Source organism: Oryzias latipes, chromosome 3 (assembly GCF_002234675.1).
Source record: "Oryzias latipes chromosome 3, ASM223467v1".
NCBI lineage: Eukaryota > Metazoa > Chordata > Actinopteri > Beloniformes > Adrianichthyidae > Oryzias > Oryzias latipes.
In genome coordinates, this window is record NC_019861.2 from 32,821,985 (window position 1) to 32,848,812 (window position 26,828).

The 26,828-nt window shown below is 40.0% G+C and overlaps 1 protein-coding gene across 4 annotated transcripts in view; it reads right to left on the reverse strand.

Annotated features, from left to right (window-relative positions):
* The window catches only part of LOC101165044 (multiple C2 and transmembrane domain-containing protein 2), a 49,252-nt gene that overhangs the window by 15,337 nt on the left and 7,087 nt on the right, over window positions 1-26,828 (reverse strand). For 2 of the 4 annotated variants that reach the window (XM_023953687.1, XM_023953688.1), the window contains exons 2-11: window positions 18,827-19,355; window positions 10,875-10,989; window positions 8,444-8,586; window positions 8,280-8,356; window positions 6,601-6,715; window positions 6,440-6,466; window positions 5,581-5,637; window positions 5,144-5,314; window positions 2,619-2,749; window positions 594-780 (exon numbers count right to left, since the gene is read on the reverse strand). In XM_023953687.1, the coding sequence (XP_023809455.1) occupies window positions 594-780; window positions 2,619-2,749; window positions 5,144-5,314; window positions 5,581-5,637; window positions 6,440-6,466; window positions 6,601-6,715; window positions 8,280-8,356; window positions 8,444-8,586; window positions 10,875-10,989; window positions 18,827-19,355 (1,552 nt within the window). The remainder of the gene's footprint in view (window positions 1-593; window positions 781-2,618; window positions 2,750-5,143; window positions 5,315-5,580; window positions 5,638-6,439; window positions 6,467-6,600; window positions 6,716-8,279; window positions 8,357-8,443; window positions 8,587-10,874; window positions 10,990-18,826; window positions 19,356-26,828) is intronic. The other 2 variants (XM_023953689.1, XM_023953690.1) reach the window with 2 other exon arrangements.

Below are 26,828 nucleotides of genomic sequence, written 5' to 3' on the forward strand. Positions count from 1 at the left end.
CTTTGATATGTCATGCATACTTCATAAAAGTTTGCCCCTTTTTCCGCCCGTAAGGGCAGTTCTGACTGAGGCTTTGCATTTTTCTTGAACCTCCTAGATTCCTCAGACTTGTTCTGTTGCACATTTCTGCTTTTTCAGCAGCAGATAGGACTTTCTCATCTCTGCGGGTCGCTAGACTTCTGGACGATTCCCTCTAAAGACGCAGCAGATTTGATCCTTAAACGCTTTCAAATGTGTGATCATCGTTTTTTGTTTTACCCATCAGGGTTAACGGAGGAGTCAGCAGCCTAAATGTCCAGATGATTGACTGTTTGGTTTCGATGGTGGCATCACCGATTCCCCTAAATATGAGGATCTCCTGGGACTTGATGAGCACCAGTTGAGCTGAAGACGGGACACATGCAGCCCTGTCTGATAAACGGAGATTTCCGCTGAGGCTGCAGATGGCGGCTCACATTTTGGCATCGGCGGCGTGAATCGACGAAGCCAATCTGCCTCGTGTCAACAGACCGGGCGGCTGCTGGTGCTTGTGGGCAGCGTTTGGTTGGCAGACCTATTCAATAAAAAGCAACAGCCCAGAACCCAGTACTGACGTAGCTTTCCCGCAGGGTTGACCGCTGCTGACGTTCGTCCAGGGGCGCCGAGGAGAGGTCGGTGATGGAAACGCCGCTGCACGGCCTCACTGTGAGCAGGAAGATCAGCTGGGCTTTGCCCAGGCCCAGATCCAGCGTGCACACCTTGCTTTTGTTGAACGGGACGCAGGAAACATCCACAGAGACCCTGAGCGAACAAACACACACTTTTAGATCATCTCCGTTAAAGATTTAACATTTACAGTCAGTTTTTTACGTCAGTAGAAGTCTATAAATACAGATAAAGCCGATGTTTTTACAAAAACAATGACATGTTTCAGATTTCCTTCGTTTTTGGATGCTCAAAGTCTTTAAAACTGAGAATCCCTAGGATTTTCAGTTATTCTCTGTACGTTAACCAAAACTGGCTTCTAGGAGTTGGGAATAAAAAAAAAAGAAGCAACTAACTCAAAGAAGCAACTACACCAACAAGAAAACATAAACCAAAACTTAAAACTTCATAAAACCTGATGAAATAATGCTTAAAGAGGCTTCAAAGAAGAGTCTACTGCTCTCTAGTGGTCAAACAAAGCATCACCAATTCCTGTTTCAACCTAAAAACGTGGGCTGCATCCAAGTCAACTGCTCCCAAACCCTAAATAACTACAGAAATATCTAGAACCCAGGAATTTAACATTATTCTGACACCATGCCAACTATTTTTTTTATTTTTTCTTATGGCAAATATATTGTAAAAATCCAATAAGATTTTTATGAATCCTATGATAATTGACAACTTTTTCAAACACAATGCATTGTGGTCTATTTTTGTTAATCAAGTGAGCACCAATGGTTTTTTGCAGAGAATTATGCGAAATTTCCAGGGCACTCGATTCTGGAATTGTAGATTCCCTGAAAAAAAAAGGCGAGCGCCCGAAATAGTGAACCAAGTACTGAAGGAATTGAGACAAAACCGTGAAGTTTGGAGAAGATGGAGGGACGTCAGCTTTGTTTTCAAAGATTTATGGAACACAGTTGAAACTATAAAGGTCTGACCACAACAATGCTTTTAGTTGTTATTCAGCTCATATTTTAACCTTTATACTTTTACTTTTACATTTAAAAGTTAAACAGCTTCACAGGACAATAAAAAAACAGCTTTTTCCAGTTTATGTCCAATTTTTATGCAATTTTAGGCTTATTTAAAGTGATTGTATTTATGGTTTTTGCTCATAGTTTAAAAAAACGTAAACAGCATTTTATTTTTTTAATTAAACATTTTAATATTGGTCAACAGTCTTTACTTGTGTTGCTTTTGTAAAGCTAATTAAATCATTTAACATTTTATTGTTAATTTAGGAGTTTTTAAAAACATGTTTGCTTCAGCCGTTAAGCAGCTAACTCAAAAAGTTTGGATTTGTTTGTGAAACTTAGTACTAATTATTAATCAACACTTATTTTTTGACAAAATCTTTAAACCAAATCTTAAAATAAACAGTTCTAGCATGCATGTTAGCTTCTTTTGTCTAGCTTTGGTTGTTTTTTTCAGCATATTTTGCAGCTAGCTCATTTATAAATGGGTAATTTATTAGTTTTAGTTACAATTGAAGATATTCCCTGTTTTTTTCTTATCGTTTTCATGAGTTTAGTTAGCATTTAGCATGAAATGCAGCATTTTTTGTGCATTTTAAATTTGTTCGGCATTGACTTTATCATTTTGCTGCTTTGAACCTGTTCACATATTTTAGCAGATATCATCTAATCCCATCTTTGCATATATTAATGGAAGATTTTCAAAGGTTTAGCCAGTTATAACACTTTTAACAAGCACCATCCAGCTCATGCTACATTTTCTTCCTCTTTCTAAAGTCATTTAGAAAAATTGTAAAGTCAGGACACATTTCTGATGTCACACCGATGGCTTCCTTTGGGTTAACATCAACAGATGAACTGAATTATGTTTATTCTCTGCATCAAAGTTGAGTTTTTTACTCTGTGTTGTATCTCTTAATCCTTCAAAAACTGAATTTCACTGAAGACACTCACACGCCTAAACACTCCTCGCTTTTGCGTCCGTCTTTGCAGCACAGCTCCACCTCCATGAAGGGCGGACCGTCGGGAAACTGGTTGAGGGTGAACTTTTCTTTCCACAAAGGGTTGCTCACTCTGTCGTGGTTCTGTGTCAGAAACAAAAGGTTTCAAAAAGACAAATTCAAGTCCCGCTCCGATCTTCTTTTCATGCATTTTCAAAACGTTCCCAGTGGTCTTTTAAGTATGACTATGCTGCTTTCAGCCGGAAAGAAGCATAGGACATAGTTTCTGTAGAGCAGCAGGAGTTCCTTAGAAATTCACATCGACCCCGCTCCCCCTTCCCGTTGCTGAGAGCCTGGAGCGTGGAGGATGTGGCCCGCCCAGCAACAAATAAGCTCCTTTTGTCTGCTCCTGATTCCTAATTATTTGAACATAGAAATACTCAGAAATGTCATTTTAAGCTTAATTGTTAAAAACACCATTTTTTATTTAGGCGCAGGGAAATAAAAAGAGGGTAAAACCTGCCTCCAAAAAAAAAAATATATACATATATATATTTTCTGTCTGGACTCATTGGATCAGAAAAAAACCCGCTTCTTTTTTTAATATTTCTGTTCCTCGTCAATAAGAAACAAAGGATGTGGATGAGAAGTAGACCAGACTCAAACGTTTACCCGAAGAAGTAAAGTTTTCTACTTCCGGTCAGGATTTGTTATTTTATTCAGTTGTTTTTGTTTTCATAGAAAAACCTTCAGATTCTTTCATTTGCACAGAAGCAAAACCATCTAACAGAATAAATCCTGCAGTCGAGGTGTTTTCTTCTCAACAAAAGCTGACGATAAATATTTCAATTACATTTTATTCATTTAGCTTAATAGTGCAACAATAGTCATCTCAATTCCTACAAATGTACAGAGTAATTCTACATTTTTAAATGTCACATAGATGTAAACACTAGTATCAGGCTTTTACGGCTAAGTTATCGGGTCAGACGTGTCAGAAATCCACTCCACTGCGTCTTACCAAAGAATTCAAACTAGAAAGTGTTTCTGAATGACCTCAGCTCACAAAAACTGTGTGTGTGTGTGTCTGTGTGTGTGTGTGTGTGTGTGCCTGCAGGTTAATGATTTTGTACTAATGTGAAAGAGAGAGAGATAGTTTAGATAAAGATGACATGACTAACAGGTCAGTCAGATGTCACTCAAAAGCAAAACAAAATATCAGAGATGACTGAGATTCCAGAGGTGAACAGGACAATTTTCGTTTACAACCAGGACTTTTACGAAGCAATGAAGAAGTGAACATGAAGAGGAACTTGAAGATGATTTGGGGATTTCCACAGGACGAAAAGTAAAACTACTATAAAATAAAATTTAAAAAAAACCTCCGCATTTACAATTTCATGAGTCACTTTGGACCAGAGGATGAGTAAAACCCCCAACTCCATCTGGATGAAACCCATCTGCTACACTATTCAAGCATGTAGTTGTAGAGTTAGAAAAGCTAATTCTTCTCTATGAGTTCTGGTACATCGCCTGTCCGTCCTGGGGGAGGGTCCCTCCGTCATTTGGACATCCCCCAAATAATCAGTATTTTTGAGGAGTTTTTCCTGACTGAAAAGGAGGGTCTAAGGGCAGAGATGCCCAGTTTGTGAAAAACTGTAACTGAACACAGCAAACGTTCACAGAGGCAAAACAAAAAGCTTGAAGGAATCCAGAAACTCTCAAAGAAAAACTTCAAGCAAACATTAAAACATTTCCCGTAATAAGAGAATAAACTATCCAGAACTGAAGACATCCACATGGTTCCATTTAGATATTACAACAGCTGTAGGAATGTTTTTAATTTAGATTTAGAGAATATTTTGTTAAAATAATTGGTTGAGGTTTTCCATTGAGAAGAAATTCACTATACGGCGTCTAGTAGAATCTGATCTGTGATAGGATCTATGATAAAAGACTAAAAACATAAATGGTTAAATAAAACAATAAACACTTTGCTATGAATGTTTTGCTAATATTTTTCCAAATTGATGGATCTCTAAGCTGAACCTGCCATGTTTGTCCACAAGAGGTCAGTGTTCCCACTGGTTTCATATTTGAGTCAAGAAATAAAAGAAAAATTTACAAAAAAATGACAAACAAAATAAATGTTAAAATATAAAACTGTAACTAATTTGACCCTAAATATTTTTATTTTGAATGCATCATTTTTAATCCTCTATCGAATCTAATTCCATTTCTTCCCCTAATCTAAGGCTTAGCTCATCATTTTTGGAAGTAGATGAAATACTTCAGTTTTTTAAAATTGATTTATTAGAATAATACCTGTATATCCAAGGAGAACTGACACAATTGTACTTTAACTTACAAGGAAGTGAAGCAGAGAAAACAAAAAGGCTTTAGGTCACACTTCTTGGAAAATTTTATCAGAAAATTTAAGGTTTTAGAAATAAAATAGCAGAGAGTAAGAAAGATAATGTGGGGGCAAAGCAAATGAGAGGAAAATAAAGATCAGAAATGGAGGAGCTGTCCCGGTACCTTGCTTTTGAACAGCTGCTCTCCTAGTTTGAAGCGGACAAAAAGATGACCGCTTTGCGAGTCCACGGGCAGCCTGACGGCGCCGACCAGCGTCACCCACAGCACAGAGGTCCACAGCTGGCTCTTCTTCTGAGACTCTACCTGGCCAAAGCTGCTGAGAATTCCTGAATTCTGCAGGGAAGAACAATCACATCCGAATTTCAAACTAAACCAAATAAAAAAAAAGGTTTTTCAGCTATTTATTGATCAAACTGTATTGAAATGTGTCCCTAATTACATCAATCGATTCACTTTTGTAGGAATGTGTTGTATTTTTATGCAAAAACCACGTTTTTTGTTATGAAAACACGACTGAGTTAAAGATTTGAATTTACATGGTTTTACTCTTTTGCTACATTTAAAGCAATCATAATTAAAATAATCTGAGAAATACATACATTTGCATTCAATTCTGCAATTAAACTGGGAAGTTTGCTAGACACGCCAAACTTTAGCTAAAAAGAACAAAAAGAAACACAATATGTTTAGAAAATCCAACAAGACTCCACTATAAAGCAGATATTCTTCTCTATCGCTCATAAAAAGATGCATTGTTAAACATCTGGCTGATGGTAAAGCGCGTAAAGATCAGCGTCATGCCGCCGTGACTTTAATCGAGGCGCATGCACATGCAGGAACACGCCTGGGCTTTAGCGGACTCGCCGGTCGAGCCATGCAGCAGCTTTCCAGACAAAGACATAGCATGCACAAACATCTGCCAGCTGTTCTGACTCATGACGAGCACAAGCAGGAGAGACGGTCCAGTGTTTACTGTAGCCAGACAGTCATGTGACACATGAAACGGCATGCAGGAGATGGCGTGCAAAGCAAGAAAAACACAAAACTATAAAACCTATTAGTGAGAATAAAACATCCCAGATCTTTCTTTTCTACATATCATCAGCTGAAAATGTGGCGTTGAGCTAAAACCCATCAGTTAACCCTTGTTCTATCCTAGGCACTTTACCGTTGGGAGTTGGGTCATCTAGACCCACTAGACAGTGCTCTGAACCTTTTTTCTTCAATGATATGTGATCTTCACTGGTGTCCATGGATTACATGAAATCTTTCCACCTTCATCCACCTTTGTCATGGTAGGGAGAACAGGGTAATGTAAGGGTGGGGTCATCTAAGATAGCACAAGGGTTAAATATTTGATTTCATTCGGGCAGCTTTAGAGTTAAAAACTGGGTCTAAATTCCCTCCTGTGATCAAAATTCAAAGGCTACCCTGCGACATCCCTCAGCCATGCCTTACCGCACTGCTTCGCTTTCGAGACCACCTCTGCAGACAGGAGCATGCATGTTAGGTGCAAAACAAAATGACAGTGGTTAGTTAGTAGGTCGCAAACAGCAATGCTGCACAGATGAAAACCTCCTTGAATCTATGCAGAAGCAGCAGCTGCAGGCCGGCCATACATTGCTTTTCTTGCTGTCTCCGTTTCTGGACGCGAGGGTCAGGTCTATCAGCACCGAGCCCATGTCCTCCTCCAGGCTGCCGGGGTCTTCCAGCGACAGAGACAGCTCATGGACCCTGAAGGGAGGAGACCATCAGCTGTTGTTGCATGAATGAACAGGAATAAATGGGTAGAGGCGATGGAGTGGGAGAACAACCATGCGGCGAGCACAAGAAAACATTCTGGAAATCGGAGCCTTTTAATAAACGGTTGCTTTCGCAGAGCCAAACGTACATTTTAATAATTTTTTGGTTTACTGTTCTGGAAAAACCACAGTAACATGTTCAAGTTTTTCAGCTTCGAAACACAGATCTGTAAATACTTTAAAGGGACTATTTCATGCAAAATCTACTTTTTTGAACTTTTAAGTGTATTATAATGTTCATTCCACACCGAAAACACCACCAAAGTGGTACTTTGAAAACCTGCCCTCTGAGCACCAGCCCCTCCCAATCCACAAAAACAACCGGATTCTCACATTGTGACATCACAAGGTGACGACCCGCCCCTTCCAGGAAGAGTCTGTGCTGCCAGCACCTCCCCCTAGGCTAACACACACGCCCACTTTCTCAGTGGAGCTAGCAGGGATCATCTAAACGCTTTCCTTTTTTATATGCACACAATGCACATCATATTTGCACAAGTTTGGATGTTGTTCATCTTCCTTGGCCAAATGAAATAAAGCATTTCTCCAGAAGGATCCATGATCTTTTAGTTTTCACCTGTAACACTAAAGCCTCGTTTCCACTCAGCCCAGTATTTTCAGTGTTTGGACCGGTTAGGGCGGAGCTACTGTCGACACACGATGAAATCCGTTGATTGGTGGAAGGTCATTGTAACAAAACTGTTCGGGGTGTGATGATAACCGCATCACCGCAGGTTTTTTTTTTGTTTTTTTCAAAGTTCTGCATATGGTGCATGATTGGAACTAAAATAAACACATTAAACCTGGGGGAAACCTTTTATTAGTGTTCTCCTTTGCTCTCTCTCCGCCTCTACGCTGCACGCGCTTCCTCTTCTCACACACACGCACGGTTTCAGTTATTTGTTCATAAAGAATACTGCGTTGTTATTGCATTTATTTGCAATGCGGCCGCCTGGGGATTTGTGTTTGGCGCCCCCTGCTGGTTCATCACTGCGGCGATCAAAAATCCCACACCGTCACAGCTCTAAAAGGGGCCAACATGTTCCTCATCCTGCCAGCAGTTTTCTCTCAAACATCATTAAGTGCTTTGTAGATACAAACAACCAAAGGCCAAGTTGACAGCTGCGATTGTGCCGTAGTTGCACTTCTCTAACGCAAAATTACGCTTGTCCAACTTTGAGTGGAAACTTTTGCCTTAATTGCCAGACCGTACCACTCAGTGGAAAGGAGGCTCAACTGAATGGTTTGACCAGAACAGAGACCATTTTAGCAGCAGCTTCAGAGGTCACGGAGCGATAACAGCGTCCTCTGCAGTCAGTATACAGCAGCAGCAGCAGCAGCAGCAGCAGCAGCAGCTTCTTGCTAGTTTGTTGTCTGTTTATAAAACCAGCAGAAAACCCCTCCGCCACAGTTTAAAACTGAAATTTTTTCCAATTTGTCTCTACAACATCCGTTTGGTTTGCAGGTCACACAGCTGCAGCCTGAACTTTACTAACTTGTCCATCTCCAACTCGCTCAGGAGGACGCTGGCCGAGCCCATGAAGTCGTCCGTTGTCAGGTCACGGTCGTACACCTGCGGCAGGACGAAGACGTTCAGGGGAGGAAACCACAGCTTTATCGTTCGTCGGTAACAACGACCCGTTTGGCCGCGGGAGGTTACCTTGATGTCAAGTTTCTGGTTCAGATCCCTAACAGGAATACTGATGCTCTCGTTCCAGACCGGGTTGAGGCTTTTGTAAACCACTTTACTTTTGTAGAAAGTTTTTCCATCTACCTTGAGTTTTACATAAGGATCACTGGTACCTGGAACAGAAATGGGGCAGAGAAGGAAAAGGTTTTGTCATTGGTCAGAATGGTGACAGACATTTAGGGTCTCCTAAGAACTGTGTGAGGCTGAAGACCCCTGAAGACACAGAAAAGCCAGAATGAGTAATGATTTTTTATTTTTTTAAATTCACATTTCACTCAAATAATCTGTTTTTATCATTTTCTGCCGTTTGTTTTTTTGGGGGATTTTTACCTAAACCATTGCATCTCAAGGAAGTTTGGACTTTTTTGATAATTTCCTGAGAAACATGGCTTCCTGGAACATGAAAGCGGCCTGGCCGAGTCAAACCGTCGCTCTTTATATGTGGTCTGAGGAAACCACAAGCTTCGGCATTCAGCCGCCTAAGGGTGTCAGTGCAAGTTTCCCATGGAGCCCCCTCCCACAACAGATGCACTAAGCCCAAACCATGACACTGCAGCCGTTTGCAAAGCCTTTTAACTGTTCTAATGACTACAATAGGAAATCCACACTAAATGACACATCTGCTCCACAGGAAGTGCAGGATTGGGTTCTTTCTAAATTCAGGGGAGTCTCTTGTGGTCCGAGTGTCGACTGTCTGAAACCAGAAGGTTTATTACCCAAAAGTCCTAAATAAACCAAAATGACAGTTTTCAGTTGAAGCGGTGGATGAGCGAAGGGGGGGGGGGGGGGGGGGGGTCAGCTCAGGGTTGGATGAGCTGAGCGTTGAATAATTGGAAATTATTTTATTTCACCTAATTGGTGTAAAAAACATTTCCCATTGGCAGGATTTCAGCTCTGTGGGCAGCTTGTGATTTCCCATCCTGCAGGCAGAAACATGAAACATCATAAAATACTTTTTTCTTAGCGTTTATTTGATTCGTTTTCAAAAAGACTTCGTAGGAATGGCTGTGTTACGGCTGTGCCCATATTTGGTTTAGTTTGTTCTGTGTTTTGTGTATTTTTCTTTTATATCAGAGTGGGACTTGTGTTTTTTGGGGATCTTTGCGTTTGTATGTCTGTTGTTATTTGCAGGTGTGCTGAAAAGGTTGTGGCCTCCAACTGGACCAGAGCTGGAGGAGGCTGCCTTAAAAGCACCACTTGGACCTCCCAAGTGCCATGAGAAGGGGAGCCTTGCAGCAACAGTCTCCATTGCAGTTTGGCCCTCTTCTCCATTTGGTTTTGGACTTAACCACCTGTTTAGTTTGTGTTGCACTTTGTTTTGTAGTTCTTTGTAGTTTTGTCCATGCCCATTCTGTTTAGTCTTTTGGTTTGTAGTTATGTTAAGTGAAGCTGTAGGGGTGAACTGCCAATTTTCTTTGGTACTTGTTTTCTCCGGTTTTTGTTAAGTTAGGGGGGTTCGTGTTTGTCTTTGTTTTCCATTTTCTTTACAGGTAAGAAAACAATATTTCAGTTAGGTGGGGGTTTTTTATTTTGCCCTTGGTTCACCCTGAAGCCGTTTTGCTTCACTTTTAATTATTGTTGGTCGTTGTTTATTTATTTGTAAATAAATTTGTTATATTTTTGAATGGAGACAATTCGTTTGGTTTTTGTTAGCCAATTTGTTAGGTACCCCTAGATACAGAAGGGGGCGTAACAGCTGCATATACTTCAGACTTCAGGAGTTTCATTTTTTTTTACGTTCTCTGTTGGAGTTCTTTGTGATTTTTATTAAGGAAAAGGTGAACCAAAAAAAAAAGGTTGTAAAACGCTGGTATTTGTCAGAAACCGTGTCCCTTTTTAAAACGACAACCGGCCGCTCTGACAAAGGCGCATCACGAGCGCGTGGATAAACAGCTGTTCATTGTCTGTTAAATGACCAGACTCAAACAACGATGCAGTGAAACAGAATCCTCCTCTAGAATCATCCTACCCTCCATCTCAGGTAAATACAGCCACACACAAAAGGCAAACATTTGATCCTCATTTCGACTGAGAGTGAAATAGAATAGGGCGCTTAACGGCGGGCGTGGCTCTGACAGGTCCTGCTCTGCCGCGTGGAATCCTGTCGGAAATCCTGTCGGGCCTCCTCCAGGAGCTTAAATGACACAGCAGCACTTTTTCTTTTTCAGGAGCTCGCTGTGTAATCAAACGTCACAAACGAGGTCAGGCTGAGCACACAAGTCTGGGAACATCAGGGATCAGAAGCAGCTTTTCTCCACCTTTCTGAGTGGACTGCAGCTGCTGCACATGGAAAGGTTGTATAATTCATCAGAGTGAAGTGGACTTCCCTGTTGTAGGGCCTCATTAACATACATGAGCGTGAAAACGCCTCGGAGCGGACAGGTCGGGGTGGGGGGCTTACCGCAGCGGTCCCTGATGACCAGGTTATGACCTTCCTTCAGGTTGATGGAGAGCAGGAAGCACTTGGAAGAGTCCAAATTCTCTGACCAGGTGGCGATCTCGCTTTCCATGTCAGTCTGGAGACGCAAACACATCTGTCACTTAAACAAATGAAACAGTGGTAACACAACATGAAAACCTTAAATAAAAAGTGGATTTTAGATCAAAACTGTCAGATTCTAGAGATGATTTGAACAAACAACATGGAAACAGCTTTTAAAGTACAGAATGAATGTTGTTTTATCAACACCTTACAAATATCTATACAAGGAAAAGTCACGAAAAAAAGACAGAAATAGCATGATTTCGTAAAGACATATATATACTGTATGTACATATATACAGTACAGACCAAAAGTTTGGACACACCTTCCCAATCAAAGAGTTTTCTTTATTTTTAAGACTATGGAAATTGTAGATACACACTGAAGGCTTCAAAACTATGAATTAACACGTGTGGAATTATATACATAACAAAAAAAAGCTTGAAACAACTGAACATATGTCATATTGTAGGTTCTTCATAGAAGCCACCTTTTGATTTGATTGCTGCTTTTTTTACTGCTGTCTTTGTGCGACGCAGAAAAGATGAACGGATGGACTCTACATGTCTGGTTCCCATCGTGAAGCATGGAGGAGGAGGTGTGATGGTGTGGGGGTGCTTTGCTGGTGATACTGTTGGGGAGTAATTCAGAATTGAAGGCATACTGAACCAGCATGGCTACCACAGCATCTTGCAGCAGCATGCTATTCCATCCGGTTTGCGTTTAGTTGGACCATCATTTATTTGTCTTGTTATTTTTTTGTCTTCTACCTCGTCCTGTCCAACAGCTGAGCAGACAGATGAGAGTTGAAAGCCTCTTGTGTTGGACATATTTTACTGTTACAATAGGGGTTATAAATCTTCTGACACACTAGGTGTATATTGGAATAAACCCCTTAAACTTTATTCAACTCACTCATATCTGTAACAGGCTTTTGTTGGACCGGACGGAAAAGAAAAGAAGAGAAGAAGAGAAAGGGATGGGGGGGGGGGGGGGGGTGATTAAAGAAGAAGGGGGTGGGGGGTAATATTGGCGAGCAATATTGGAGCTAACCAACCGTACAGTTATGAGTACGATGCCAGCCCAGATCAGGAAAACCAAAATGTACATGGATCTATTGTCTTGCAAGTGGATGCATCAGAATGGAGCAGAGCAGAGAGCCAGCATGTCTTCTACAAAACATACTATCTTATTTTAAAACAGATTTTTTTTCTCTGCTCCTGTTTTACAATTCCTTGAAAAAAGAAATTCTCAGAAATGCAAATTCAAGCTTTACTTACTTTCGTCCATCATCAGAAAAATGCCACAAGAAAATGTTAAAAACACCAAAAACACAGTTTGTACGGAGTGGGTCTGTAAAACCAACCCTGCTTTTTCTTCATTCAAAATTCAAAAAGCTTCCGTTCCCTGCAGACATGAACGTCTGCAGATCAAAGCTGCTTTCAGAAACACTCCGTCACAGACAAGGAACCGCCAAAAGCCAGCCATCGAGGTTCATTTTCAAACTAAATTATAGATATTAGGACTTACTTTTTGCTTTTCCTGTTTTCTGCAAAATCACAAGTACTCTGGTACAAAAGCAGAGAACAGGGTTCTTAAAGCACTCCTAAAGAACCGTTCAAGAATCTGATCTGAGCTCAAACCCTCCAACTGTTGATTAAAAATTCCTGTCTCCTGCGGACTCAACGGAGAAAACTCATAAACCTCATGATGGAAAAGGAGAAATTAGCTTCTGGATTAACACTTCTTATGAAAACGGTTTGACCAGCACCACTTCCCACATTTAGGGCATATTGCACGGATGAAAACTGGTCATGCATGAATACACGTGGAAAAAGTGAAAAAAGTAGTGGTCTCTATGTGAAATTTTCACAGATGTATCACAAATGAACCACGTTGAAACCACGGAAGAAATGTGAATAAACCACACAAAGAACACGTAAATCAGTGCGTGATTTCTGCGCTGTTTATATGCAATTCATTAGTGATTCGTGCATCAAATACGTCATTTTAAAGTGATATGTGGGCCGTATACGTGATATAAAAGATATACGTCGGTGGTACGTGGGAAAAGGCCGTTAGACATTCGTGGAACGGTCGAGGAAAGCCAAAATAATTGCACATGCATCTCACAAAAATCACGGACAATTGCGTATGATTTACGTAACAATTGCGTGTAAACTCCGTGAAATACGCATAAACTGTGTAATTCTCACCCAAACAGAAATGTTTAAACAGCTCAAAACCAAATTCACGTAAAGACCTGTTGGCCGAAACTATCGACGGACAACTGCGCACATTGACGAATGACGATCACAAGAAACACGCAAGAATTCTGTATCACACATGTATGGCGAAATACCGACATTTTATGTGTGGAAAATGCACATAATGGTTACGTAATGGTTATGCTACACTTTCCTGTTTTGTTTCTCTTAATTTTAGAGTCGATGTAAGACATTTTCCTCCCAGTTTAATCTACCAGTGTGGTGTTTCCTTCCTTTAGATAAAGTTTGTGCTCCAGAACTTCTGATCCCTACGATCTGACAGGACTCCTGACTCCTGAACAGGTCAGGTGGAGTTTGATATTTTTAGCTCGGTAACCTGCAGAGGAGGCCATCTTTGCAGAACGTCACGTTCACGGCTCTGAGTGAGTTTGGGAGAAGTTGAAGGACGGCAAACAAAACAAACAAACCTTCAGTTTTAAAGTTCATGGCTGCAAGTCCATGTGATTGTTTAGATGAGAAAGTGAAACATCTTCATCATTATCCTGAAGATGGTGTCAAAAGGTGAACTGTAGAGGAGCGCCAAAAATGTTGATGACTAATGACAGATTCACAAACGTCTGCCTTAGGATCACATCTGGATGAAAGCAGAAATGATTTGAGAAATTTGCCTTGGAGAAGATCCAAGGCATCAGACACTGGAATAATCTCCTTTCCCAAGATTAAAAATCACATGAAGCTCTGCCCCCACACCCTCCAAAAATCAGCTGCCCTTATGAACTATTTTTCAAAATAAAAGACTGAAATAAAAACAGGTTTAATTGAAAATGAAAACCGAGTTGACAGATGATAATTACTTCCTCCAACACGAGTACAGAGCAAATACCTTCGTCTAACAAGGAAGGTTCTACTGATAAGTCTTTTCTCAAAGATGTTTCTCTTTGGTTCAAATTTTTTCTTTCATTCTTTATCTCTCTCCTACTATCACACGGTCTTCTAAATTTTTCTCCAACAGAAAACTGTTTCATCAGAACCTTTTTGGAGCGGTTGACCTCCTCCAAAGCTCTGTATCGGGTTCCGCGGCGAACGAAGCAGCCAGAGGAACTTTGGGTTGTCGTCCACGCTTCTATCTATTGATGCTTTATTGCATTTCTGGTCACTGAAGTCACCAGTCACGCACTGAGACGTTTGTCAGAAAATAAAAGTTTTTCCCTTCCAAAGCTCCAAGTTTTCCTCTTCATGCTTTAAATCCAGAGGAGCTCAGACTCGCAGGGAAAATTAAATTTTTAAAGACATACTCCAATGAAAATTGTGTTTTTTGGTTATATTTTTGGTGTTCTTGTGACGTTTTTCTGATGGAAATTTTTGTTTAAAATTTGCATTTCTAATCATTTCTTTGTTCAAATCGTTATGGTTATCAGAATAACTGTTTATATGTTTTGCTAACATCTATGTTTCATGAAACTAAAAACGGTTACGGTAGTAAAGGGTGCAAATATTCAGTCTATTATTGTTATTATCCTGTTATAAGAATTTAAGAGTTCTGGTACATCGCCTGTCCGTCCTGGGAGAGGATCTCTCTTTTATGTGGACATCCCTGAGGATTTTTTTTTTTTTCTAAGGAGGAGGGTCTAAGGGCAGGGATGCCCAGTCTAGCCTTGTCTGTTTAGTTTAGTTTAGCCATTATCGATTATATTTTATGACTAATTTCATGTTTATTATACCAATACTGGTATTAAAGCCCATTGAGACGACTTTTGTTGCAGTATTTGCCTATACAACTAAAATTGATTAGAATCGAATGGGTGATGGGAATGGGGGGCCGGGCTTACTCTGCACCAACGGTCCCGCCCACAATTCAGAGACAAATTTCCGAAGAACTCCTGACACTCTGGAGAAACTATGTTCTAGAGAACGACATCGGTTTTTTGATTTTGACTAAAAACTGCATAATCGTTATTAAAGGACCTCTGGGAACGCTGACAATAGATCAAAAAGATGGTCAGAACCAGAGTCCACATACGGACTGAAATAGTCAAAAGTGGAGAGAATCTGAAGGTCTGAGGTCATGACTTATCAGAAAAGGTGGACTGGATTCTCCAAACTGGAACACAACTCATCATTGTTTTCTTATAACCAAACAGGTGTTCTACCTCCTCAGGTGTTTCAGGACACAAACGGGTCAACAGTCCCAGTTTACAACACCCAGAAAATAAACCAACAACGGAAACATGAGACGGGGGGGGGGGGGGGGGGGGGGGCGTGTCGCACTACACCACAAGGCTTCCACAAGCACACACGTCCTTTAAGTAAGATACTCCACAGACGACGCAGAACCTGAATGTTTGGACCTGAAATACTTTAACAGCACGGCTTCTGTATTCACTGACTGCTTCCATTCAATCTTCCTGTATGAATCACAGCCCCTAAAAGAAATACCGACCAGTAATCTGGAGACAAATTTGATTTGAAATGAAAGAGAAAAACAAATTCAAAGGTTTTTTAAACCTGAAGGAGAAAACTGAAAAACAAGGAAGTTATTTCTATTATGAAGCAAAAGTAAAAGAAATATATTTCCTGTAGAAAAATGCTGCAAAACTTGAATACATCACAGTCTGTGCACCAGAGGCCATCTTAAATCTCATTGTACTATGCACAATGAAAATAAAAGCAAATCTAATCTAGCTTTGAACGCACAGAAGAAACAGGGGAAACGGAGACGTCACCTAACACATTACTATGGTATTATAAATAAAATCACGTCATAGTTGGATGTTTTGGTTCTTTTAATGCTTTTTTCCCCCCAAACTAAAATCTTTGCCTCGAAGCCTTAGCGATCACACCGGCAGAAAAGACAACCGTCTAATCTGTTGCTGCGTCTACAGCGTCTCTTGGATTCGTTCAAGACGCTGGTGAAGATCAAGGCCGCCTCCAGAGGTTGATTAGCTGGCTTTTTGTTGTTTGTAGCAACCCCCACCTGTGCGGCGGCTTATCTAATGACTCACTCAGGGGAAACAGGTGAGATGGAAGCATGTGGGACCATTAACAAGATAACAGCAAAAACAAAGATTTATAGCCCTAGCTTCCATCGAGTGTTCCTGTGACCTCTAAAACGGTACCGTCAGAAGTATTAAGTCATCCATCCAAACTCGGAACCACGCAGGCTACTTCAAGAACGGGCCAGGCTCAGACGCCACCTTCAGACCTCCGGATCAGCTGGAGAACAGTGAGGAGAGTTTTATGAAGAGGGCTTTCTGTGACGGAGCCGCTGCATCCAACCAACCATCATCAGGTGTGCAGCAAAGCCTCCGCCTCTGCAGGTTTGACGCAGGTGAGATGGATCCCGCTTCTCCACCTGGAAATCTACCTGACGTGTCTGGATTTGGTTGTTGCCAGGAGAACTAGTTGGTAAATTTGAAGGAGGGAGAATTATGGTGTGGGCTTGAGCCTCTTAGTTCCAGTGAGAGGAACACCAAACGTTTAGGAAAACGTCTTCCTCCCATTTTTGTATGGAAGCGATTCTGTAGCATAATTAAAAACAGAAATGCTATTTCATTTTCAAAATGTAACTTTTTGACTCAAAATGAAAATGTCTCTTAGCAGCCGGACAAACAGAGAAAGCACTGACGTCATCGCCCCGCCTCCCCTCTGGAAATGCTTATTTGAATTGAATAATGCGATAATCTTCGCAGGGTGGATGTTAAAATGAAAATGCCATCCCCTCTTTGCATTTTCGTTTTAATAATGACACAGAATAAGCGGTTTTAAAGTAGAAAATGAAAAAGCATTTTGAAGGATTTTTTTTACCTTTTAATTTTGAGTCAGAAAATGCAGCTTCATTTTGAAAATGAAAAAGCATTTCTGGTTTTGTCTTTTGTTTTTAATTATGAGACAGAATCGCTTCCATATTTTTGTAGGTAGACTTTGAGGAGGTAGTGTACCATTTATCCATCTTCTTAACCTCCTGTATCCCTTTTGGAGTCACGGGTTGCCAGAGCCTGTCCCGGGTACGGTTGGGCGAAGGCGGGGTTCACTCTGGACGGGTTGCCATCCTGTCGTAGGGCACACAATCACTCCCACACACCCTCCCACATGCACACATAGGGACAGTTTACAGCACCCAATTAACCTAAACCCATGTTTCTGGTCTGTGGGAGGAAGCCACGCATGCATGGCTAGAACGTAGTAGTCGTTTGTGTGACCTCATACCACTTTTTTTGCCCTCTTATCACCATGACACCAGGGGAAAGCATATGCTAAAAGGCAAAAACAGAAAATTAAAATGTACAAGCTTCTCTGTCTGTATTAGAGGTCCACAAACTTGGAATATTTTAGAAAATGACGTTAAACAGTCTGCAACAATGTACATGTTTAAAAGGAAACTGAAATTGTTATTATTGTCAACATACTGTGAAAATGCTGCTCCAACCGAAACCATCTATTAACGTGTTTGTGATTTCTTTCTGTCTGTTGACACTTATATGACCACGCGCCAGAGTTTATGTTGTTCGAATTCATTGTCCCTATTGTCTAACACTTTCCACTATATTACCATCATTTCTCGCATTCTATTAGTATATTTTATTTATGAAATTATTTTCTTTTCTTTTCTTTTCCTTCCGCCACTTATCTTTTGTATTTTTATGCTTGTCTAAAATGCTGGACCCCTAATAATAAGCAGCTGCTTCTGGGATGTCCATTTTTTCCACATTCTGTATTGTGAGATTTGTTGCTTTCGACGCATTGTGGAAAAATAAAAATAAAATAAAATAAAAAAATAAAATAAAAATAAAATAAAACGTGCAATCTCCACAGAGAAGTGGATTTAAACCAGGGCCTTCTTGCTGGGACACGAGGGCGCTAACCACTGCTCCACCATGAAGCCCCAGAGTCCAGACCTACACATGATACAACACCTTACATTTAGAGTTGTCGTCCCACATAAATTAGCGTGTGACCTCTCAGATGGAGACGGAAGCAAACACTCCAAAACCTGAGGAAATCCTTCCGGAAGCAGGAGATACTGAAAGTGTTTTGTTCCTGTATTCAAGTACTTTTTTTGACAGATGATCGTCATTCGTTCTTTCTAGAAACTGAATGGGTAGCAAACTAGTGCATTTAATAAATTCTATATTTTTTTTTTAACTTACAATGTGATTTATCTTCGTAAATGCTTGTCAAAACATTTGGATTCTTGACATTGATTTTGTCGTCAGACGTTTTACATTAGGTAAGGATTTTTTTTTTAAAGGGCCCCATGTTATTGCTTGCCTGGGCCCCAAAAGCCCCCAAGTCCCCCACTGCTTTTAGCTTCCCAACAGCTCAAAAACTTGAATGTCATAAAACACCAAGCCGGTTTGCAGTCAACTGTTGATCTTGGAGATGGCTCTGCAGCAGAATCCTGCTTCCTGAAGTCAAACTTCACGAGATCTGCGCAAATAAAACCTGACACCTTCCCTCCCAAATGTGCATCAGGACTACTGCTTCAGTTTGTATTCTTACTTTTGTTCAGGCAAGAAATAAAAGAAGCCTTCGTCTATTCTCTTACTAAAGACGTTTCAACATTTCTGAAAGACTAACCCAAACAGGCAGCCTTCCTAAAACCATTTTATTCCTGGACGTCTGATGTTCTGTCGTCTCCATACCTGTGAATCTGGAGAGCAGTCCACAGAGGGAGCTTCGGGGCTGTAGACCGTGATCATCTCCGGCAGTGACAGCTCTTCGGCTTCCATACCAGCAGCAACTCTATTGGTAGTCTCGTGTCTTGTCGTTTCTGCAACGTTTTCGCTGCAGAAGTTCTGAGGAACGGCACCGTCTGGGGAGTCTGCAGGGACACTCAGTCTGTTGTCACTTTTGGCTCCACCTTTTTTCAACTTCAGGCCCTTCCCAATCTTTACTGAGGGTTTAGCAGACTTGCGTGGAGAGGAAGGGTTGCTGTGGATGTCATGCATCTGAAGGTTGGAGAATCCATCAGGGTAGTCCTGCTTCATGTTCCTGAAGTCTGGGACGGAGCAGCTCATTTGCCGAGTCAGCTTGGCGCCCGTCTTGCTGTTGGCTATTTTACCCCGCCGGACCATAATCTTTTGGCGCAGATTTTGCAGCATGTTGGGCTTCTTGGAATCCATGATAGACACGAGGCTCAGCTGGTTTCTAGACTCCAAGCATTGCTGATCGCTGCAGAGGGAGAAGCAGAGAGAGGCGCCTTATAGTGAGGAATGTTCTGCAGATTCAAATACAGTTCATGACATTTTGGACTCGCTTTATTATTTATATAGCCATTGTTCTCATTAGTGCAAATTGTGAATATGTTTTACTTATTGTATTTTCGATTTTTATGCATGTCTCTTTATTGTTGTTTCTTTTTCTGTGTCTTTGCTCCAGGGCCTGAGAGGACATCAACTTCACCTGTGCTGTGTTGCAACATCTTTTGCACATTTGACAATTAATAGATCTTAAATCTTATAAATGTAGAAGTTGGTAAAACAACTTTGACTTTAACAGCTACAATGCAATAACCAGAGGTCTGGTGTGTATTTCGTTAAGTTTTATATAGTTGCATATATATAACTATATAATTGTATATAGTTGCATGCATGCATGCATATATATATATATGCATGCATGCATGCATATATATATATATATATATATATATATATATATATATATATATATATATAAACATATGTGTGTGTGTGTGTGTGTGTGTGTGTGTGTGTGTGTGTGTACACTTTATGGCAATACAGACGCCGACATATTCGAACCAGACAACATCAGAAAAGAGTGATTGGTCGGACTCAGTCTGAGTCATCATTTCTATGGCAACCACTCTCACCAATCAGGAGTGAGCTTATTGGAATTACACACCCCTACCACTTAAAAGTGGGAGAATCTGTCAAACATTTTGAACGTTGGATGAGGGGGCCACCAGGCTCCACCTACTTTTATTGATGCATCTCATTGGTCGGTTTATAACATGAATAACTACCGAACAAAACAAAGAAAAAAATTACGATTATCAAGATGCTAAAAAAAAAGCATTAGAGCAAGAATTCTGACGAGTAATAGCTGCTTTTTCTCTATAGAAGTCTATGGGATTTTGGCTTCTTGGAGCCAACGGGTACTTCCTGTTTGAACACCAGAGGGGGGAGGGGCCACTTAGTCCAGTTCACTTAAACAGTCAATGTTCTAGACAAATTTTTTTTCTTCTTAACCCTAGAGAACCCAAGAACAAATATCTTCGGTGCTCTTGAACTTCATTTGACAATGTTTTTTGTTTGTTTGTTCATTCTGGGTAGCAGCAGATCGCAACAATAAAATAACAGCAGAGAAATGTGACCCTGTGGGTTCTTCTCTCTAAACAGAAAAGTGAAGTTTTTTCTTTGACCGTTTCATTATTAGCATGTGCTGTAGACAGAAGCAAATATACCTGAAATATTCAAATGGTTCAATCGTGAAGCGGGTTTGTTTTTCCTCCCAATATTTAAATGCTCTTCAGTAAAAACCTTAGAAAAACTCAATTTTGCTGCCCTGAATGACTGGGTTTTGTTGTAAAAACAGGAAAGAATATAATGAAAGGCAAATTTTTTTCCCCCCCTTAGATACCATGGCAACCACTGAGGACTTAGCAGAATCAAGTTATCAGGCACAAGAAAAACACAAACAGCTGGGACCTCCACGGTCGCTGGAGACCGTTATCGGTTTTTAGTGTTTGCTTGGCTCTGGTTGTGTATTGTATTGGAGGTTTCATAACATCAGTGCCTGACCTACGTAGACCACCAAGGCCTAAACCTGTAAATAATCTACAGCTCTATAGTTAGGCACTAAAGAACTGAATTTTAGGTCTTAACTTCAAAATACTTTTAGCTTCTTTAAATATTCTTTGCTTTGTTTGAGACTTTCACTTTGTTCTCAAGTGTCAATGTGGTTAGGCAAATGCGAGCCAAAACTCCCACCCCTCACAATTTTACTATCGCTGTTCTCACGGAGACAAAAAGTTTTGCATGTTAGTTTAAAACATGCAACACTCCTTTAAAGTCAAGCAGCCCTACAGGTGAGCCCTCTGCAGGTGAAAGACGAAGCACCTTGAGTGGCGGTAATACCACACTTTGAGGCATAGAGGGCGCTCTTTAGGTAGGTGTGTTTTACAGACATCCTGATAGACTGATTGTGTTTAGTGCTTTGTTCTTTGGTCTGGTTCCTCATGGCCACTGGTCACTGAAAGCAGCTTCAGCAAAGTCACAACGACGTGATGAAGCTGGACTAATGTGGCTTTTACAGAATATTTACAGTATATCTCCCTTGGAAAAGAGGTTTTCAATCTCAATGGGACTTTTCTGTAATTATGGGATATAATAAATGGTCGAGCGTCGACATATATTTTTATCTGATCTGTCTACATTCTTCCTTCAGAGGCCTGAAAACGATTGTTGATCATTGAAAAGTTCCCGTCCACCGAGTTCCTTTATTCAAAGAGGAAACTGTCAGATCCGAGGAACAAAGGCAGAGCCGCCCCACAACACCAAAAGATCTCAAAAATGCTCAAGTCAGTAATGAGTCATGTGAGAGTGGCAGTCAGGCCTGAACAAACATGCAGTTTGTTGATTAAAGAGAAAGTAACCGCCGCCTTATCTCTGTCAGCGATCATAGGCTGTTCTATCAGATATTAGCGCACAGCATTCATATTATTTATGTTCGCTTTGAGAAAGTGAGTGTACTGATTATAGCTTAAAGTCTGAATTCTGTGGCCTGACCTACATATGAGGATTACATGTAGGATCACTGAGGAGTAGGGAGGATAGCAGCCTGATCTGTTGCTCAACTCAACTTTCAACAGAAATGATCACACGGGCCGGTTTTCTGAGGCTGCGTTCTACCAGTGACTGTATGAAATAACTGGGTAAAATTACTTTTGGCTCCACTGAAATGAAGTAAATTCTGTCGCCACTATTGTGTGATATGGTTGTTGGGGCCAGATATCATCAGTGAGAAGTGTTTGAGTCGATCCAAGTCACAGTTTCTATAGCAACCACTCTCACCAATCAGGAGAGTTTGTTTAAAGGCCACACGCCTACCACCTGCTCCGTGTAAATAGAGAGCTCTCAGTAACGGGGAAGGGATGGCGGGGTTGCTCCATGCCAACAGCCCCACCCACAACTTAGAAATGAATTTCTAAAGAACTCCAACCACTCTGCAGAAACTATGTCCTAGAAAGCAGATTAGACTTTGGCTAAAAACAGCATCGTGATAATTAGAGGACGCTACAACACATCACAAGATGATCAGAGTCTTTAGGACGTGCAGAGAACTGACACTTTAGATTCAGTCCCAGACATGGACAGTCTGGTCTAAACCAAGGCCAAATCCAAAACCTTCCCCTACCCTTCCAACTCTAGGGGCATTTGGAGGGGTAGGGCTATCCGAAATAGGTTTGTTTTAAGGGCTAACCCTCGCGGTGGAGGGATGCCAAGCCCTCCACCGCGAGGGTGGTACGTGGAGGAGAATTTCTTTTTTTTACGTGGGTGTTCTCTGAAGAACAGAAGGTTACAATTAATTGTAAGTAATGACTTTTTGTTTAAGCATGACCATTTTAAAGTCAATTAACCGATGTTATGCATTTTCGAGGACTCGCCGACGTGGATGACTGGCGACTATTGATGACGTCATTGAGTGGTAGAGACATCCGAACTAAAGACACTATTTTTCCATAACTCCCCTCTTGGAGGGCAAAATTTAGGGGTAGGGGAAGAATTCGGATTTGGCCCGAAAGTTCCTTTATGGATACTTTTGAGGAAACACCAGCTGTCTGATATTTTGTCCTCACAAGTTGTGGAGCTCTTCTAGATATCTGTTATCTCATCTCCACAGGAAGATAGCTAACTTTTCTGTGTCTTTTGAGTGTTTATGATTATTGAATCTGTCTGTGAGAGCTTTGGCCTCATCTTTTCCTCTGCTACTGTGTGTATTTTATTATAATTTATTATAATTTTCCCGCTCTCTCGGATGGGTTCATGCATGGGAGCGAGCGTTGTGTTTAAAAAACACGTTCTTTATCCCAGGATGTTTTCCCACACAGCCGCCACAGCTTCCACTCAACACTAAAATCATTGTGTAGTCTTGTGAGTTCTTGACTTACCTGGATTATTAACCAGGAAGTAAAACCAGAAAGTGGCTTCTGGGGCGAAAATGCAGTTAATTCACTTCTGCCCTCACAGGAATAATGACCCCAATTTAAAGAACAATAAGCTTATTCAAATACATCAAAGGAGGCTGGTGATTAAATACGATTCTAGATCAAACAAAATCCACCAGATGAGGAGGATTTAAAAAAAATGGTTTTGAAGTTGAGTCTCATGTCAACTTTTAGCAGCCTTGGAAATAATTTTACTGTTAAATTTAAAACAAATGTGCTTAATGCAGTTTTGGGGTGGAAACGGCAATGCAATGTAATGGAAAACAACCATTTACATTTTCTTTTAAAGTTTAGGTTTTTCTTTCCTTTTATGTAAATAGCAAAGCACCATGGGAACTCATATTTCAAAATAAGTCTCAATGAGAAGAATCAGCTTTGTTGATATAATTTTGCCGAACAGATTTCATCATCAAACTATGATTCAACACACAGAACAGTCATCTTCTCCCACTTCAGAGGCAATACTTCACCTTCCACATCGCTTCCTACTTTACATGCAATAAAAAAACTTTCCAAGCAATAAAAATTAGTTAATCTTTACAAAAAAACGTTAAGAAGCATAAAAGCTTGGGGAAAATGAGATTTTCAGCTGCTCTCACCCAAACTGATTGAAAAAACAAACATATTTATGCTATAATATATACACCATGCAAAGCTAGAGGAGGGGCAGCCAGCATGGTCATATCTGATCCAACATTTTCAAAAAAGATGATGAATCCAGACATAAAGGAAATAGAGGCGGTAACACTACACATCCCCGCTCATCCATATGTTGTGTGTGTTACGTTCACATTGGCAGTGACTCAAACCCAATGGTAAGAACACACAGGAAATACAGGAGGTAGAAACGTCAGCAAAGCTGATCATGAAGAGAACGTGGAGCCAAACAGGGACTTTATCATGAGGATTTGGGAAACCTATACAACATTAAAAATGTTGGGGAGGAAGTTTTAATACAAGGATGAGCCAATCATTTATTGCTCTATGACATTAATTAAATCTTTTTCCTGATATTTGGTCCCTAGAATAGAAAAACAAACCGCCATTTTCCTCCCATAAAGCTTGACTTAAACTGAACTTTCACCATTATTCTGTTAGCGGGAACATTAACCATGTAAGCAGAGACTCTGTTTGGGGTGGGGTGAAGAAAAGTGTATAGGACAGAGTAAACCGCACTCCTTTTGTCTACTATAGAAATAAAATTACCTTACAGGTATTATTAAAGCAAACATTTTAAACAAGAAAAAGAAACCTGAGAAAATGTGACACAGCTGGATGATAACCAGCATAGACGGTCAATTTTTAATTATTCTAAATAAAAAAAAAACTTATCAGAACCAAATTGAGTCACCATGACAAGAAAACATTGAAATAACAAAAAACTTCATTTTTTTTAAGTCACATAAAGTTTGGTGCTTTAAAAAGAAAAACTTGAATAAAAAAACTAATTTGAAACAATGCCAGTAATGGTGTGGTAAATGGCCTTTTGGTCTTTTCCATTATTTTTCTTTTTGTTTTTTGTTACTATCATTAACCGTTTTCTCAGTTTAAAATGACAAGGTGATATATAAATAATGATTACTAAGACAGCACATCAAAGATTGATTACTATTTTAGACAAGTACAACTTACAATACATAAAAATGATCAGCTATGGCTCAATATTTTTACGTTTCCTGCCTTTTTAATCACCAATTGTTGCCATTCTGTCACCTTGTCCCCCCACAAACAGACAAGAGAACTACAGACACAGACACACAAAAGCACAGATTTAAACTTAAAATGTTAGCATAAAAAATGAGCTATAGTGGGGTGGAGGTTGAAATCAGTCTGTGTTCTGCAAAGGTTTAAAATCCAAGTGTAAAGATCAACACCCAAAGTGTCAAATAAAGACAAAAAAGTTGACATTTATGCTGCTCATAATCAGTATTCTTCCTTTAAAATACAGTGCTTTGGTACAAAAAATAAGGTCTTCCTCTACGCCACGTGTCAAAATTGTGGCCCGCAATTTTATTTTATGAGGCCCGCGAGAGCATAAAAGCTTTTAATTTCTTGAAATTTTTTCTTGTTGATTACATATTATTTATGTGTAGCTACTGTTGTAATTATTCAATGTTTGCAGGTATGTGTGCATGCAGACAAGTTGTTTTCATCCAGTCATTAGTTGGATGCAAGGCTGTGTGCAGCCTTTTTTGTAAAGTGTTACACGTGTAACATGTTCTTTGCAGCTCAGCTTTGTTATTTTTCTTTATTCAGTTTTCGTTTATTCAGTGGAAAAAATGTCAAAGGACTTGTGCTAGAGTCACAAGTTGTGTTTTCTATGCAACTGTAATTGACACTTTAAAAAGTTATAATTAATAAATATTGAGTAAGTTAACATTAAGGAGTAGTTGCATTTATTTTTCATTACATTTAGTTACATGTATAAGTTATATCTGGCCCTTTGAGGACAGCTACTATGCTGATGTGGCCCTCAGTGAAAATGAGTTTGACACCCCTGCTCTACGAAGATGACTGAATCTTATATTTTATAAACATTTTTTTTCAGGAGGGCAAACTACTTAGGGATCAATGAATCCTTTTTATGGATCAATGTGGACATCAAGGTGTCATCTGAAGATAAGTTTTGACATCTGGACTTATTGGATTTATTGCCCTTTGCCTAGTGAAAAACTTCGATAAGAAATCCAGATGTCAGGACTGAACTTCAAGACATCCTTTTCCACTATTTCAAAAAAAGTCTACAAACCATTTTTTCTTTTAAACGACTGTTCACACAGGTTCCAACATCTTCAGAGAAAAAATCATAGAGTACTTTCAGTTATGGTGAGAACTTGACACTTATTGTGGCTGAAAGTATTGTATCACCATATCACTCTGGGACATAGGGTAACAATTCTACACATTCATTTTCACTGGTTTTATTATAAAGAATCAAACCTATTTGTAGATTTTTTTTCAGAGATAGTCCTAAAGTTTGATCTTCAAGTTCAAAGTGGATGTCTATGTAGAAAGGGGCTTTAATGAAAACATGAAAAAAATCTTAATGGACAGAGAGTATACTGAACTGCATTATATCCATTGAACAACTGGTCTGTTTCCTGTTTGGGTATTGTTAGACAATCATTTTCTGTGGATCACCCTGTAGAGCAGCAATGAACAAGAGCTACTGGATAATAGATGCGTACGAAACTCAAAATGCGTTCAATTCAAATTCCATGCTGGCGATGATTTGCTACGATTTGAAAAAATATGCACGCAGGGTCTAACCCCCCTCCTCCAGCGTATGGTCTGTACATTGGTGAAAATGAGCATAACCGTGATAGGCCTTAAGAGAAACACATTTGTTCCAATTTCTGTCTTAGTCATCATGACAATTAAAAAAATCCTTTCTGAAAACAAAAGCAAAAGAAATCTGGAATGCAGAGAAAGGAGTACATCTATAAATGAAAGAC